Source organism: Temnothorax longispinosus, chromosome 8 (assembly GCF_030848805.1).
Source record: "Temnothorax longispinosus isolate EJ_2023e chromosome 8, Tlon_JGU_v1, whole genome shotgun sequence".
NCBI classification, from domain to species: domain Eukaryota; kingdom Metazoa; phylum Arthropoda; class Insecta; order Hymenoptera; family Formicidae; genus Temnothorax; species Temnothorax longispinosus.
In genome coordinates this window covers 7,456,139-7,471,399 of record NC_092365.1, presented here as the reverse complement: position 1 = coordinate 7,471,399, position 15,261 = coordinate 7,456,139, and the positions used below count along the sequence as shown (strand labels likewise).

General features: G+C 38.8%; 3 protein-coding genes across 3 annotated transcripts; 2 read left to right on the top strand and 1 right to left on the bottom strand.

Annotated features, from left to right (window-relative positions):
* The first annotated feature begins 7,390 nt into the window (after positions 1 to 7,390).
* Positions 7,391 to 9,054, top strand: LOC139818184 (putative nuclease HARBI1). Its single transcript, XM_071786764.1, has 3 exons — positions 7,391 to 7,662; positions 7,957 to 8,109; positions 8,265 to 9,054. The coding sequence occupies exons 1-3, from the start codon at positions 7,391 to 7,393 to the stop codon at positions 9,052 to 9,054; spliced, it is 1,215 nt and encodes a 404-aa protein (XP_071642865.1).
* Positions 9,055 to 10,317: 1,263 nt separating this feature from the next.
* LOC139817850 (uncharacterized) lies at positions 10,318 to 11,794 on the bottom strand. Its single transcript, XM_071786136.1, has 4 exons — positions 11,301 to 11,794; positions 11,077 to 11,178; positions 10,724 to 10,998; positions 10,318 to 10,485 (listed from the first exon to the last, which is right to left on the bottom strand). The coding sequence occupies exons 1-4, from the start codon at positions 11,389 to 11,391 to the stop codon at positions 10,318 to 10,320; spliced, it is 636 nt and encodes a 211-aa protein (XP_071642237.1). The 5' UTR covers positions 11,392 to 11,794.
* Positions 11,795 to 11,891: 97 nt separating this feature from the next.
* Positions 11,892 to 14,993, top strand: LOC139817896 (putative nuclease HARBI1). The gene is made up of 5 exons (XM_071786173.1): positions 11,892 to 12,034; positions 12,321 to 12,521; positions 12,641 to 12,898; positions 12,984 to 13,199; positions 14,474 to 14,993. Exons 1-5 carry the CDS (start codon positions 11,938 to 11,940, stop codon positions 14,887 to 14,889), a joined length of 1,188 nt encoding a protein of 395 aa, XP_071642274.1. The 5' UTR covers positions 11,892 to 11,937; the 3' UTR covers positions 14,890 to 14,993.
* Positions 14,994 to 15,261: the final 268 nt, after the last annotated feature.

Below are 15,261 nucleotides of genomic sequence, written 5' to 3'. Positions count from 1 at the left end.
CATGCTCATTCTGGACACTCATTGCCTTCCGTCGTTCAGCGTGGCTTGATTTCTGAGTCCTCTTGTTTTCGTGTGGCTCAGTTCAACGCCAATTCCCTGCGTGGACACATAGATTATATTAGACTGCATTTTGCTACTCGTTTTTATCATGTCATTTCGGTCTCCGAAACGTGGCTCAATGAGAGCATCTCCGATGCGGCGGTGGCTTTGGGTGACTACTTTTTGATACAGCATGATCGAGTGGGACGGATGGGCGGTGGGGTGGCGTGTTATGTACATAAATCACTTCAAGCTAAGATTTTGGTCACCTCTAATAATGTCTGTGAAAATTCACCAGAATATTTTCTCTTAGAAGTTCGTCAACCAGATGGTGTATCGGTGTTATTTGCATCTATTTACAGAAGACCCAAGGGTCTTCTTTTGAACGATTTTGTCGAGTCTCTAAATCAATTCTCCCATCTGTATAAGAACATCATTATTGGTGGTGACTTGAATTGTAATCTAATGTCGACTAACTTTGAGGCAGATTACTTGCGTGAACTCATGTCTAGCCTATCGTTACATATTGTCATTTCTGAGCCTACCCATCATACTGCTACCTCTGATACCTGGATTGATGTGTTGGTGGTAGATGATGTTGAAAAAATCATATCATATATTAAATCTTCAAGTCCCTTCATTGCTGGTCATGATCTGTTAGAGCTGTCAGTGTCACTTGATTGTAAGCTGAGACTCGAGCGTTCTATCTCCCGGAGGAATTACAGGGGCATTGATGGCTCTGAGTTCTGTGATCATCTTCGTTCTATCGCCGGCACGGTACGGGCTCAATTGGACGGGTTGTCTGGGGATGCTGATGTGGATGGAATGTGTGGAGTCCTGTCCAGCAACTTGTTGGGAGCTCTTAATATCTTTGCCCCCGCTCGCGTCCTATCAATTAAGAGGCCCCCTGTACTTTGGCTCACTCCGGAATTGACTGCTCGGTTACAAATTCGTGATCGGTTGTAATAGGCGAGCTAAACGTGCCAATAGTCTCTTAGGCTATGCCACATATAGACTTTTCCGTAACCAACTTAATATAGACATTAGGCGTGCTAAGAGTAAATTTTACTACAGTTCTCTCATTGGCATTACAGACCCTGCTAAACTTTGGAGGGAGCTTGCTCGGCTGGGACTTGCAAAACCGACTCTCACTTCTCCTCTACATTTCTTCTCGCCCGACCAGTTGAACTTATACTACGTGTCTGTTACAAATGTTCAGCCTGTTTGCACTCATTTTAACTTTATCTCAGCCATTGCTTCGATCTCTCGTCCTTCTGATCGTCCTGAATTTGTTTTCTCGTCTATCTCACCTTGTGAAGTCCTTAAACTTATGTCTGAGAGACCTCTTCACTCGTATGCTTCTGGGTCAGATGGCATTCCACTGTATATACTGCGTGTAGCATGGCCGGTTGTTTCGTCGTTGCTTGTGTCCATATTTAATCGCTCGCTTGATACTTCGTTGTTTCCGTCCGAGTGGAAGAAGGCATATATACGTCCGCTTTCTAAGATTCGTACACCACTATCCCCGTCAGACACAAGACCCATTGCGAATCTACCCGAACTGTCTAAACTAATGGAGAAGATTGTTGCTATGCAAATATTAGACTACCTTAATAAACATGACATACTCAATCCTAGACAGTCTGCATACCGCTCAGGGTTTAACACTCAGTCGGTACTTTTGCGCGTTTGTAATGATATCAAGCGGGGGATTGATGATGGATTCATAACCATCATGATACTGTTTGATTTCAGTAAGGCATTTGACATGGTTCCCCATCTTCTATTGCTTGTTAAACTTAAAGAGATTGGCTTTTCTGATGCTGTTCTTAACTGGATTTTCTCCTACTTAACTGGCCGTTCTCAAGCTGTTATTGACGATGCGGGTAATCTCTCTGAATGGTTATTTACTTCGTCTGGGGTCCCTCAAGGCTCCGTTCTTGGTCCTCTGCTTTTTTCTTTGTTCATCAACGACATATACAAAGTTTTGCGTTATGCATTTCATATGATTTTTGCAGATGATATACAAATCTATCGCCTTTGCTCACCTGCTGATATTCTCAGTGCTCTAGAATTAATTTCTAAGGATGCCCAAGCTCTTTTTAACTATGCTAATAAGAATGGACTTAAACTCAACCCGGCTAAATCCAAAGTCATTATATTTGGAAGTCAAGCGTATGTCAATGCAATTAATCTTAGTAATTTACCACCTATCCTTGTTAACAATACGCCTCTTCCATTTGTGCATGAGGTGAGAAATCTTGGGGTTATGTTTACTTCCGATCTCTCTTGGGCGCGACATATCTCATTGATTTCACAAAGGGTCCATCATGTGTTGCATAATCTCAAGTTTAACAAGGGTTCTCTTTCCACCAATCTTAGAATCAAACTTGTCTCTACTCTGATTATGCCTCACATAGACTACTGTTGCCTAGTGTATCATGGCCTGAGCGATGGGTTGGATACTAAATTGCAGCGACTAATTAACTGCTGTGTTCGTTTTATTTTTAATTTAAAACGTGACGAACATATTACGCCTTACAGGCGTCAGTTAGGTTGGCTTTCTGTTAGGAATAGACGCTTATATTTTCTGGGATGCCAGATGTATCGTATTTTGCATTTGTCTTCTCCTACATATTTACGTGAGCTGTTTACCTCTCCTGATCCTTCTCTTAGAAGGTCCGATCGCTTGGCTGCTTCCTTCACTTCATCTTTCCATATTCCTGCTCATAGAACTGTCACGTACAGAAATTCATTCCAGCTTTCCGCCATATATTTTTGGCACTCACTTCCTAGCAGTATTACATCAGCATCTTCCTTAGCATCATTCAAAGGTCTTCTGCGTCTATTCTTATTTTCATCTGAATTCGAGTGACCACTTCGCTTACGGGTAACCCATGCCATGTTCCCTCTATTTTTGTCTTCGTTACATTTAGTCTTAAATTAGTCTTTAAGTTGCGCTAGTTATAAGTTCTTGTTGAATGTTTGCGTTGCATGTAGGCTGAGAGTGAGCCTGTGTATGCTTGGCATTATTATTATTATTGTTATTATTATTGTTCTGTATTTCGATTTTTGTATTTTACTTTTTGCCCTTTAGCAGTTGCTCGGGCATATTAAACTATCTCTCTCTCTCTCTCCTCTCTCTCTCTCTCTCTCTCTCTCTCTCTCTCTCTCTCTCTCTCTCTCTCTCTCTCTCTCTCTCTCTCTCTCTCTCTCTCTCTCTCCTCTCTCTCTCTCTCTCTCCTCTCTCTCCCTCTCCTCTCTGTCTCTCTCTCTCTCTCTCTCTCTCTCTCTCTCTCTCTCTCTCTCTCTCTCTCTCTCCTCTCTCTCTCTCCTCTCTCCTCTCTCTCTCTCTCTCTCTCTCTCTCTCTCTCTCTCTGTTTTGTTTGGACCAGACGTGGTTGCATATGCGTTAGACACTCGGAAGGCAAGCCTATCATCAGTATTGGCTCGGAATCTGATCTTACGAAGCTGGTTTGACCATGCCGAGATGACTGTAGGACGCATGTGAAATGTGAAAAATTTCTTATGTTGTCAACTCAGTTACGTGTCGCCCAGTTTAACGCCAACTCCCTTCACGGGCATATTGATTTTATTAGGATGCATTTCGCTACTGGCTTCTTTCATGTCATCTCGGTGTCTGAAACATGGCTGCATTCTGACGTCTCAGATGCTCTTGTGGCCCTGGATAGCTACTTCTTGATTCGTCGCGATCGTGAGGGTAGACGAGGTGGGGGAGTCGCCTGCTTTGTTCATGATTCATTGAGGGTCAAAGTTATCGATGTCTCTGCCACGGGGACTGACATCAGCTCTCCAGAATATCTCATGCTAGAAATCCGCTTGCCCAATAATGAATCAGTACTATTCGCCTCAGTATATAGAAGACCTAAAGGTCTTCTTTTACATGAATTTGCTGAAGCTCTCACGAGTGTGTCACATCTGTATAAAAATATAATTATCGGAGGTGACTTGAACTGTAACCTCTTATCGACTAACTTTGAAGCCAGCCATCTGCGTGATTTACTGTCGGGTATGTCTATGAACATTGTGCACTCTGGGGCTACATACCATACGGCTACTGCCGATTCGTGGTTGGACGTTCTGGCTGTGGATGATGGCGATAAGGTTCTGGCGTTGACGAAGTCTGAGAGTCCGTTTATAGCTGGTCATGATCTCTTGGAACTAACGCTCTCACTTGGAGCAAGCCAGACTACTAGGCGTTCTATTACGAGACGTAACTTTAGGAGTATCGATGCCGACGAGTTTCGAGGCTGCCTACAGTCTATTATGGGCAGTCCTGAGTTCCTTGGGCGTATTCAGTCCATAGTTGACTCAGATGATGGTAGCTGTGTCGATGGCCTTTGTGCGGAGTTGTCGGAGGCCATGATTGAAGTGCTTGATACTTTAGCCCCAGCGCGTGTGATTGTAATTAAAAGGCCACCGGCACGGTGGCTCTCTGAAGATCTCAGAGCACGGTTATGCATGCGGAACAAATTGTATAAACAAGCTAGGCGCTCGAACTGTCTACTTGACTACGCTGCCTATAGATTGTTCAGGAATCAACTCAATATGGATATTAAGCGTGCTAAGAGTGAGTTTCACTACAACTCTCTTATTAGAATCACCGACTCGGCTAAGCTTTGGAGAGAACTCGCACGACTTGGCTTAATAAAACAAACTCTAGTCTCTCCATTGCACTTCTTTACAACTAATCAGTTGAATGCGCATTTTGCTTCGGTCTCAGGGGCTCAACTGCCTTGTTCGTACGCTGACATGGTCTCATCTATTGTCCATATACCCCGACCAGCACTGCGACTGGAGTTCAATTTCTCAGAGATACAGCCGTGCGATGTCTATAAGATTATTGCCAATGCGCCCCTACACTCGTATGCATCAGGTTCAGATGGCATCCCACTATACGTTCTGCGGATTGCTTGGCCCGTTATTTCCTCGGGGCTTACTGAACTGTTCAACCGATCGTTAGCGACTTCTACATTCCCGTCGGAATGGAAGCGTGCACTTATTCGCCCGCATTCGAAAATTCGAAACCCACAGTCTCCGTCTGACACGAGGCCGATTGCGAATCTGCCTGAGTTGTCGAAGATTCTTGAGAAAATTGTTGCCTCGCAAATTGCGCAGTATTTGGATGAATTCGACCTGCTAAATCCCAAACAATCAGCCTATCGTCCGGGACACAACACTCAGTCTGCTCTCTTAAGAGTATGCGATGATATCAGACAGGGAATCGACAATGGTCAGATTACAATCATGATACTTTTTGACTTTAGTAAGGCGTTCGACACGGTACCACATCCCAAACTTTACATGAAGCTGAAAGAGATTGGTTTCTCTGATGCCGCTATAAATTGGATTTTCTCATACCTGACAGGCCGTTCTCAAGCAGTGATTGATGAACTCGGTAATATCTCTGAGTGGCTATCTACGTCATCCGGAGTGCCGCAGGGCTCAGTGCTTGGTCCTCCGTTATTCTCTCTATATATTAATGATATAGGCCGTGTTTTGAAATACTTACATCATATGATATTTGCAGATGACGTTCAGGCCTACCTCTTGTGTTCACTGGCTGACATTGAGCGCGGTCTCGAACTGGTAACTAGAGATGCGAATGCCATTTTTACCTATGCTGAAGCAAATGGTCTTAAGCTCAATCCGAGTAAGTCTAAAGTTATTATATTCGGTAGTCAGGCCAATATAAGTAATATCGATCTCAATCAGTTGATGCCTGTAGTTGTAAACGGTGCACCCATACCTTTTGTGAGTGAAGTTAGGAATCTGGGTGTTATTCTTACATCCAATTTGTCTTGGAAGAAGCATATCTCGCTCATCTCTCAGAAGGTTCATCATGCGCTATATAATCTTAAATTCAATAAGAATTCTCTCTCGACTGCGCTAAGAACAAAGCTTGTCGTCACTTTGATTATGCCTCATATTGATTACTGCTGTCTGGTCTATCACAGCATGACCGACGAGTTGAATACGAGATTACAGAGGCTAGTAAATTGCTGTATCAGATTTATATACAATCTTAGACGTGATGAGCATATATCACCGTACAGACGGAAATTGGGATGGCTCCGTGTCGAGAGTAGAAGACTGTACTTCATGGGCTGCCAGATGTATCGTATACTCCACATGCGATCGCCTTCTTACCTTCGTGAGCTTTTCACCACTCCTGATCCATTGTTGAGGAGATCAGAACGTCTGGTTGCCCCCACTCAGACCTTCTACATTCCTGCTCATAGAACAGCTACATACAGGAATTCATTCCATATCTCTGCAATCTATTTCTGGCATTCTCTACCCAGCAACATTACGACTGTATCCTCTTTTCCAACTTTTAAGATTCTTCTCCGATCATTTCTGCGGGCATCTGAGTTAGACTGAGTCTTTCAGCTTTTCTACCACGTTGAGAGTATGTTTCCTTTTGTGGGTGTTAGGCATATCGTGTGGCTGCGTTCTGACGGTTATGATTAAGTTGCGTGAATCTTTTGGTTATTTACAAGTATCATAGTCTAATTTTGTTACATTACTTTCTATTATAGGTGTTGGGCGTGTCGTGTGACTGCGTCTAGCAGTTAATATTAATATTAGGTTTAAGTTTGCGTTAATTTAGTCGTGCACATAGTTATATGGTTTTAATTATAGTTTTTGTTACATTGCTTCTATATAGCAAAAATTTTGTTATCTGATAATCATTTCTGTTGTTGCTATACAGATTATATCCACATGTTATGTTGTACCTTGCCCTTTAGCTAAGGCTTGGGCATAAAATAAATTTATCTATCTATCTATCTCTCTCTCTCTCTCTCCCTCTCTCTCTCTCTCTCCCTCTCTCTCTCTCTCCCTCCCTCCCTCCCTCCCTCCCTCCCTCCCTCCCTCCCTCTCTCTTCTCTCTCTCTCTCTCTCTCTCTCTCTCTCTCTCTCTCTCTCTCTCTCTCTCTCTCTCTCTCTCTCTCTCTCTCTCTCTCTCCCCCTCTCCCTCTCCCTCTCCCTCTTCCTCCCCTCCCTCTTCCTCTCTCTCTCTCTCTCTCTCTCTCTCTCTCTCTCTCTCTCTCTCTCGTAAGTATTGGTTGTGTCACGCTGTGTTCTTGCTCCGAATTCATTGAACTGCATTTCTGCCGTAAGCTCCCTTCGGGCTGTTTTGTTCTAGGCTTGAGCGAGTTTTTTGTTGCTTGTTAGGACTGACATTAAGGATCCGTTCCGTTTCGCGCAGTGAGCGCATGAATCGCAGCCAAAGCGCTGCGCGCATTGATATCGTTCCGTTTCGCTGATGCGCATATGCGCTCTTGGAAACGGAACAGCTCTTGATGCGTTTGATGTAAAGTTGAAAATGGATGCTACCATGAACGACGCTCTATCAACAATAACCTCATTGTTACTAATAAATTCGAATGACAACGAAATTAGCAGTAGTGAATCCAATGATAGTGAAAATGAAGATAAAGATGAAGATATTCTGTTTAATTCAGAAATGGAAATATTATATACACTATTAATGGTTAACGAAACACGTGGAGAGATGGTTTTTGTGGAAAAATTAACAGATTATGTAGAACGAGTTATTCCTGGATATTCGAAAACAATATTTAAAGAACACTTTCGGTTGAGTAATAATTATATAATTATATTTTTGTATTTAAAAAATAAGAACATAAATTAATTAATTTTTTTACTCCGATTATTCCAAAACACCATTATTAAAATATAATAAAAACAATTAATTTTGTAAATATTTAATTAACATAATTACTTAATGAAAATAATTAATTACTTAACCAATTTTTTTATTTATTTCATGTTCTTATTTTTCAAAAATTAATGAAGTTTTTATAAAATTAATTTTTACAAAATTATTTGTTTTTATTAGATTTTATCAGTAAAACTTCTCTATTTTAGAATGTTTCCTGCAACATTTGAAATGGTGCTTGGAGTAATTGGTCCAGGATTACGTGCTATTAATAATAATATACCTTATGGTAGAAAAAGAATATCAGAGGAAAAACAATTACTTATAGCCATCTGGTTTATGGCTACACCTGATTCCTACAGGTATATTTAATACTTATTCTGTACAATGAAAATATGGCAAAATATAATATATTATATATATATATATATTAAATGTATATTAAATATATAATATATTAAATGTTACTTAAGAAGTTGTAGCATTATTTAATTCACATGACATATTATTGTTGTAGATCTGTAGCTACAAAATTTGGTGTCGGAAGAGCAACTGCTTTTCGAGCATTACGGCGAGTAACATATGCTCTACATTGTGTTGCACCTCGTTTTATTAGATGGCCGAGAGATCAAATTGCTCTAAATGTGATGGAACGATTTCAACGATCATGTGGCTTTCCCAACATAGTTGGCGCTATCGATGGCACGCACATTAAAATCCGAGCCCCTGTCGAAGATGCAAACTCTTATATTAATAAAAAAGGGTTTCACTCCATGAACGTTCAAGTTGTATGTGATTCTCAGGGCTTATTTACACATTGCTATGCTGGACAGCCGGGCTCTGTCCACGATGCGAGAGTATTCCGGAATTCACCGGTGGCTCGATTTCTCGAATTTCCCGAGGAGTATTTTCCGAATGATTCTCATATCATTGGAGATGCTGCCTATGGTATTCATCCCCATATAATGGTGCCCTTTCGGAATAACGGACATCTAACAATTCGGCAAACAAATTTCAATTTTTGTTTGTCATCATCGAGGATGGCAGTCGAAAGAGCAATAGGGCAATTAAAAATTCGTTTCAGAATATTGCTAGATTGTTTGCCATTAATCGATATAAAAAAAATCCCTGAATTTATTATCGCATGTTGTGTACTACATAATATTTGTATACTTCAAAATGACGAAATGCTCATTGGCGTATGTGAACATGACAATGAAATAAATCCAGTTGTACATGGCAATGCGGTGAATTTAGGGAATGAAAAAAGAAATAGAATTATGAATGCTTTGCCGATGAAAGTGTAACAGAAAGTTATTTAAACTACCAAGATAATTACGAAATATATATATATATATCCCGAGCATGTATCTTATGTTATAAACAATCATTTTAACACCAAGATGATTACTATATAGTAATAATTACACGTCTTTCAATAGAGTTTTCTTTTTGTATTTACTTTTATTTGTCTTCTTCCTACAGTTTTAAATATTATAAAAAATATTATAATATAATCAACTTCAATAAGTAATAGTAATTAAGTAATTGTAATAACCGCCGCCTACAACGTTATCGCGTTGGTTTGCCAGAATCATTAGTAATACTAAAAAGTAATGCTAAAAAAATAATAAATTCATAATATGCAAGTAATACTGTAATATGTGTGTTGTAAAGTAAACTTATTATGTAAGTAATACTGTATCTCCATGAAAACCCTCATTACAGATTAAACTGTCGAATATCACATATCAAGTCATCACATTCTTAATTTTAACGTATTATGTTAATTGCACTCGGAAATAACAATTTTCAACTAGCAGTTGTCATCTCTCGCGACTGGCGACGAGAAGGCGTTGGCGACGTATTGTAGACCGGTCCTTATAAAATCTTTAAAATTCTTAATAGGATAATAAGATATGATCTTTTACTTCTTAGCTTCAGCTAACTTATGTAAAATATCCACTAATGACTGCTCTATTTTCATTCGATCCTCGTGCATGCTTGCACGCTCAGCTTTTCTTTCTTCATATCTTTCTTTTCTCCGTTGTTCGCGACGTTGATTTTCTTCATCCCGTTGTTTCTTTATCACCTCCTTTTCTTGACGAATATCGGTAATATAATTTTCTAAAATGGTCTCGACTCTTCTTTTTTTAGCTGGATCTAATTTCAAAAAATATTATTAACAAAAGAAGAACACATTCGAACTTTAAGACTAATGTATAACAAAACTAAGAAGCTATTAGAAATAATACTTAATTGAATTCAAACCGTTATATATATATCAACATATAGTGCGACATAAGTGTTGTTTTGTCTTTGTTACTCATTGCCAAGAAAAAAGATAGAACGATGTTTGTGTCGACTTGTGTCGCTTGTTGGAAAACGCTCACGATATAAACTGGTAATATTATACTTTGTATAAACATGTATGCATATACATATATATATATATATATATATATATATATATATATATACACACGTTTTTATTTGGTTTCTAATCATTAAATTAAATAATCTTTTAATTTTTGGTTATATTATGTTTTTCTTTAGGTATATTAACTTGATCATAAGTCATAAGTGTACTTGCTTTGGACTTCACAAGCTGGTGACAATGAGCCACTTGACATAGCATTCGAGGTAGATGCTGTAGGTACAGGTGGTTCTGGACCGTCACTTGAAGCCTCAGAAAGAGGTTTTGTACAAGCTTTTTTTCCAAATATCGAATCCATCACCTAATCAAATAACAAAAGATTATTATTTTACATAATGCTTTGCATTGATAATATATGCACCTAGTCCTAACATTCGTCCTCAATTCCAAACTTAAATAATTACAATATAAATAGAAATTGAATATATTTTTGTCTATGATTATAAATATATATAAAGAGAAGCAAATATAATGCAAGAAAGGTTTTTAGAATTAAAACGTTAGTATAATGTTTGCATATTTATAAAATGTATAATTACCGAAAAAAATGCCCATGAGTTTCGACAATTGCCACTCCGTTTGTTTTGGTCTGAAATATTTTTATATGTACGCTTTAGTCCTGACCACTTATTCGAACACTGCAGTCCACTTAAATTATATTTGTGGTTTGTTTGCTTCATCATCGTAGCAATTTCTGCCCACAAAGTATTGTGACGCTTAAAACCTAATAAAAACTCTTCTTCCTTCTCTCGATATAAGTCTATAAGTAGAAACACTGCACTGTCCGGCCATGAAAAATTCTTTCCGAGATCATCTAAAAATATTATTAAAATAATAATATAATATAATATCATTAATATCAAATACGTTGAAGAGTGCTTAAAAAACTAACCTGAGTCTTTCAAATTATTTGTATCACAATTTTCATCAGGCTGGAGGGTACTTGGTTCTTTATTTTTTACATCTTGTACAAGTTGCGCCAAGAAATTGTTGTCTTTACAGAAAAATATTAACACATACAAGTAGAAACCTTCGCTCACAAAGCTCCTCTATGAGGAAGCAATATTAATACAAAAATACAATTTATTAAAAAAAACATAAAAATTTCAATTTTACCTCCTGATGGTCTTGACGCGGTTTCTTTATTTACGACTAGGGTTAATAATTCGTCATCCACTAACACGGGAAATTCTACTAATTCCTCCATCGTGTTCTGTGATACTTCTTCTTCTTGAGTAAAAGGTTATGTTATTTGATGTTATTAGAGGTAAATACGCATCTGCGCATGCGCGCATTAACTGCTTCAAGTCCGAGTTGTAGTAGCCGATGCGCCCTTGATGCGTTAGAGGTGGGGGGATTCTAAGGGAATCCTATGCGCCACTAATGCGCGCATTACCTGAAACGGAACGGTTGTCCATGCAGTTCATGCACTCAATGCGCGAAACGGAACGGACCCTAAGTCTTTCTTTCCGTGCAACCGGACAGCCCGATATTTCCGTGAAAAAATTCACACTATTTCTAACCTCAAACTGGCTGAACTCGGGTCTGGCGAGGATCTGCTTTACTGCGCATGCTCCTGGTTCCTGCTTCTCTGGTCTGTTCTTTGCGCCTCGCTATCACCGTGCCTGACACCTGTGCATGTCGACATCTGTGGCGATCTGGACATACTGATTTGTGCACGATCTAACTCGTCAATCAATAGGGAGTGCTGTATAACTCGGGTGTCAAAGAACGCGTCAGTGCAATAATTAACATGGCGATGATCTTGAATGATTTATTTTTTGAATCTTCTGATGATGAAGAAAATAATATGTTTCCATTTCAACCTATTGTGCGTTACGATGACGATGGTATGTATTTTATATGCAATGTATTATTATATTATAAAAAAATTAAAATTTTTTTTTAATTAATTTAACCTAATGTAAACTAACCTATACTACGTTTACGCGAGCGTTATTTCTGTAGTAACTTACGATATATCACTCGTTTACGCGGAGTAAATTATCGTAAGTTACTACAAAATCCCGTTTACGCGAAGGAATTATCGTAAGTTGCTACAGAAGTAACGCTCACGTAAACGTAGTCGTAGTACTAGTAGTAGTAGTACTAGTAAGTATAATTTTTTATTTGCAGATTTTTATGAGTTACACATGTTACATCCAATTTTCGGATTAGTGCAAAGAATTGAACATGTGAAAATAAACAATTATATCGAACATATTGTTCATAATTATAATAACGTTGATTTTCTTATGCACTTTCGCTTGTCAAGAAGAGCAGCATATCAATTAATAGACCAATTTACAGTGTCGGAAATATTTACTTCTATACAAGGTATTAACGAAATCAGTTTAACTTTAAATATATACAGCAAAAAAATAATAAAAATAATACTTAAAAAATAAAAATAAAAATATTTTATTATTTTGTTTATTTATACTTTATTTTTTCAGAACGTATACAAAATAATAAAATAAGCGCTGAAAAACATATTTTATGTTATTTATGGTTTGTGGGTCATCAAACAGGATCTTATCGAGATGTAGCAGATAGATTCGGAATAACAATAAGTGCATTACACACAGTAATAACAAGAGTAACCGATTTTATTTTAGCTTTAGCGCATCATATTATTAAATATCCAACTGATCTCGAAAAAGAACAAACCTCAAACTTTTATCTACAACGAAAAGGATTTCCTAATATAATTGGTAAATATATAAGAGTATATTCTCACATTTTTAATGTAAAATATTTTGCTCATTGAAATCTTCTCATTATTGAAATCTCTTTCAGGTGCTATTGATGGTTCTCACATCAAAATAGACAAACCTGCGGAAGATCCTGATTCCTATATAAATCGGAAACAATATTTTTCCATTCATGTGCAAGGGACGGTTAATCATGACATGAAATTTATTGACGTATTTATTGGGTATCCAGGTTCCGTTCACGATGCAAGAGTTTTTAAAAATTCAACATTATATAATGATCTACATAATATTTGTGGAGGTAAATTGAAAATAAAAATTGGTTTTATAATATAAATATGGACCTATATTATATATGAACTGTTCATCCCTTGCTAGAACAAAGAAATTTCTTGTCTACAGTGTGACAAAGAGATGCAAAATAACTTCACACTTTCCCCTTTAAGAAGTGCGCCCATTGAATGGCGCAGACATTAACAATCAATGTGTACACTTAGAAGAGAAAGCTTGAAGTTATTTTCAATCTCTATCATGCTGCTGCTACATTTTTTTTACATGAGCAGTTCATATACATATAATAGTCCATGATTATACATTATGTTGGAAAGTCAAACCGAAAACATTATTCAGCGCTCGAAACGCGCAGCTCAGCGAGGAACATCTGGTATCCGCGATCACGTGTTTCGAAAAGCGTCTCGCACGCTTATTCGTCGAGGCACCGGGCCTAGCAACCGGAACGCGTGCTCCACGAGTTTACGATAGATATAAGGACAAATAAAGTCACTTTTCCCGCAAGGGGCGGAATTCCTCTCCCCGTTTTCGCATGACGCGACTGCCGAATCGAATGCGGAGCGGGCAGAATCTATCGAGTCGTCGGCTCGCTCGCATCCAAGCTCACGATCGCTTAAACCGCTCGAAAATCAGTACGCCGCTATTTAGTTGTAATTTGTGTTAGCGTATTCGCTGTGTGCCGTAAAGGAAACTCCGACGCTCTTTGCATTATCACCCGCGGTTTCGGTAATCCGATCCCGCGAACAAGAAGTCCGACACGCAAAATCTCGGACGCGCAAGATTTCCGCCTGTGCGACCTCCGATATTCGGCTTGCTCCGACTCTGCGAGATCCGCCATTCGGTTTACTCCGATCCGGCCGCGTCAGGAGGACGAAAGACTGTACGCGAAGTGCGCCGAGCGTCATTGTGCTCCATTGTGTGGATGAAATAAATGTCTTTGGTGAATTACAAGAGCTTCAGTTTCCTGATCCCTATCCTTCAGCGAGAGTCAAAGCTCGCGACACCGGCTGTCTTCGCGCTCGTCTCTGAGCGGATCCCGGCATTCAAGCGGGACGATCTCGTCGAGATCGCCTCCCGAACACATTATATATATATATACATATATTATACATTATACATATATATTATACATATACATTATACATATACACATTATACATATATACATATACACATACACATACATATATACATACATATATACATATACATATACACATTATACATATATACATTATACATATTATATATTATACATTATACATATATAATAATAATTTTCAGATAATTATTACCTGTTGGGAGATAGTGCTTATCCTTGTTTGAAACAATTGATTGTTCCATATAAAGATAACGGACACTTGACACGTGCACAAAGATCATTCAACCAGAAACTAAGCTCATGCAGAGTTGTTATCGAAAATGCATTTGGCTGCCTTAAGCAAAGATTTCGTCAGTTATATCACTTCAAATTGCGAGATATACCACGAATGGTACGAGTCATACATGCATGTTGTGTATTACATAACATTGCGAATGTGCAAGACCTACACTATTTTGAACCACAACTAAATGAAGAATATCCTGATATTGAATTACAAAATAGACCAATTGTAATGATCGATAATGCAAGGGAATATGAGGATGATGTGAGAGGAACGCATGTTCGTGACGAAATCTGTAATTTACTATCTCGATAAAAAGAAAATAATGTATTATAATTCAAATATTTTGTATTATAAATTTTTTTATTTTGTAATGCATAAAATATAGAATATAGATATACATTGTGACGTGACATTTGTCACGTCCGCCGCCCAGGCGATAGCTCGGCCGAGGGGAAGGTCAGGGATGGCGCCTCGACTCGGGTCGAGGAGGGGCTACCCGCGTTAACTAACCTTTTTTGAGAAACATTCCGTAGGGATGACAGGTGGTGCCGGAGCGTGGGATCACGACCAGATGTAACGACGATAGTCGCGACGAGGGAGAAACGGGCGCTCGGAGGACGCACGACAGAGTGGTCGGCCGACGGGCGGGCCACCGGGACCTGCCGCTGGAAAAGCGCCGGGAAT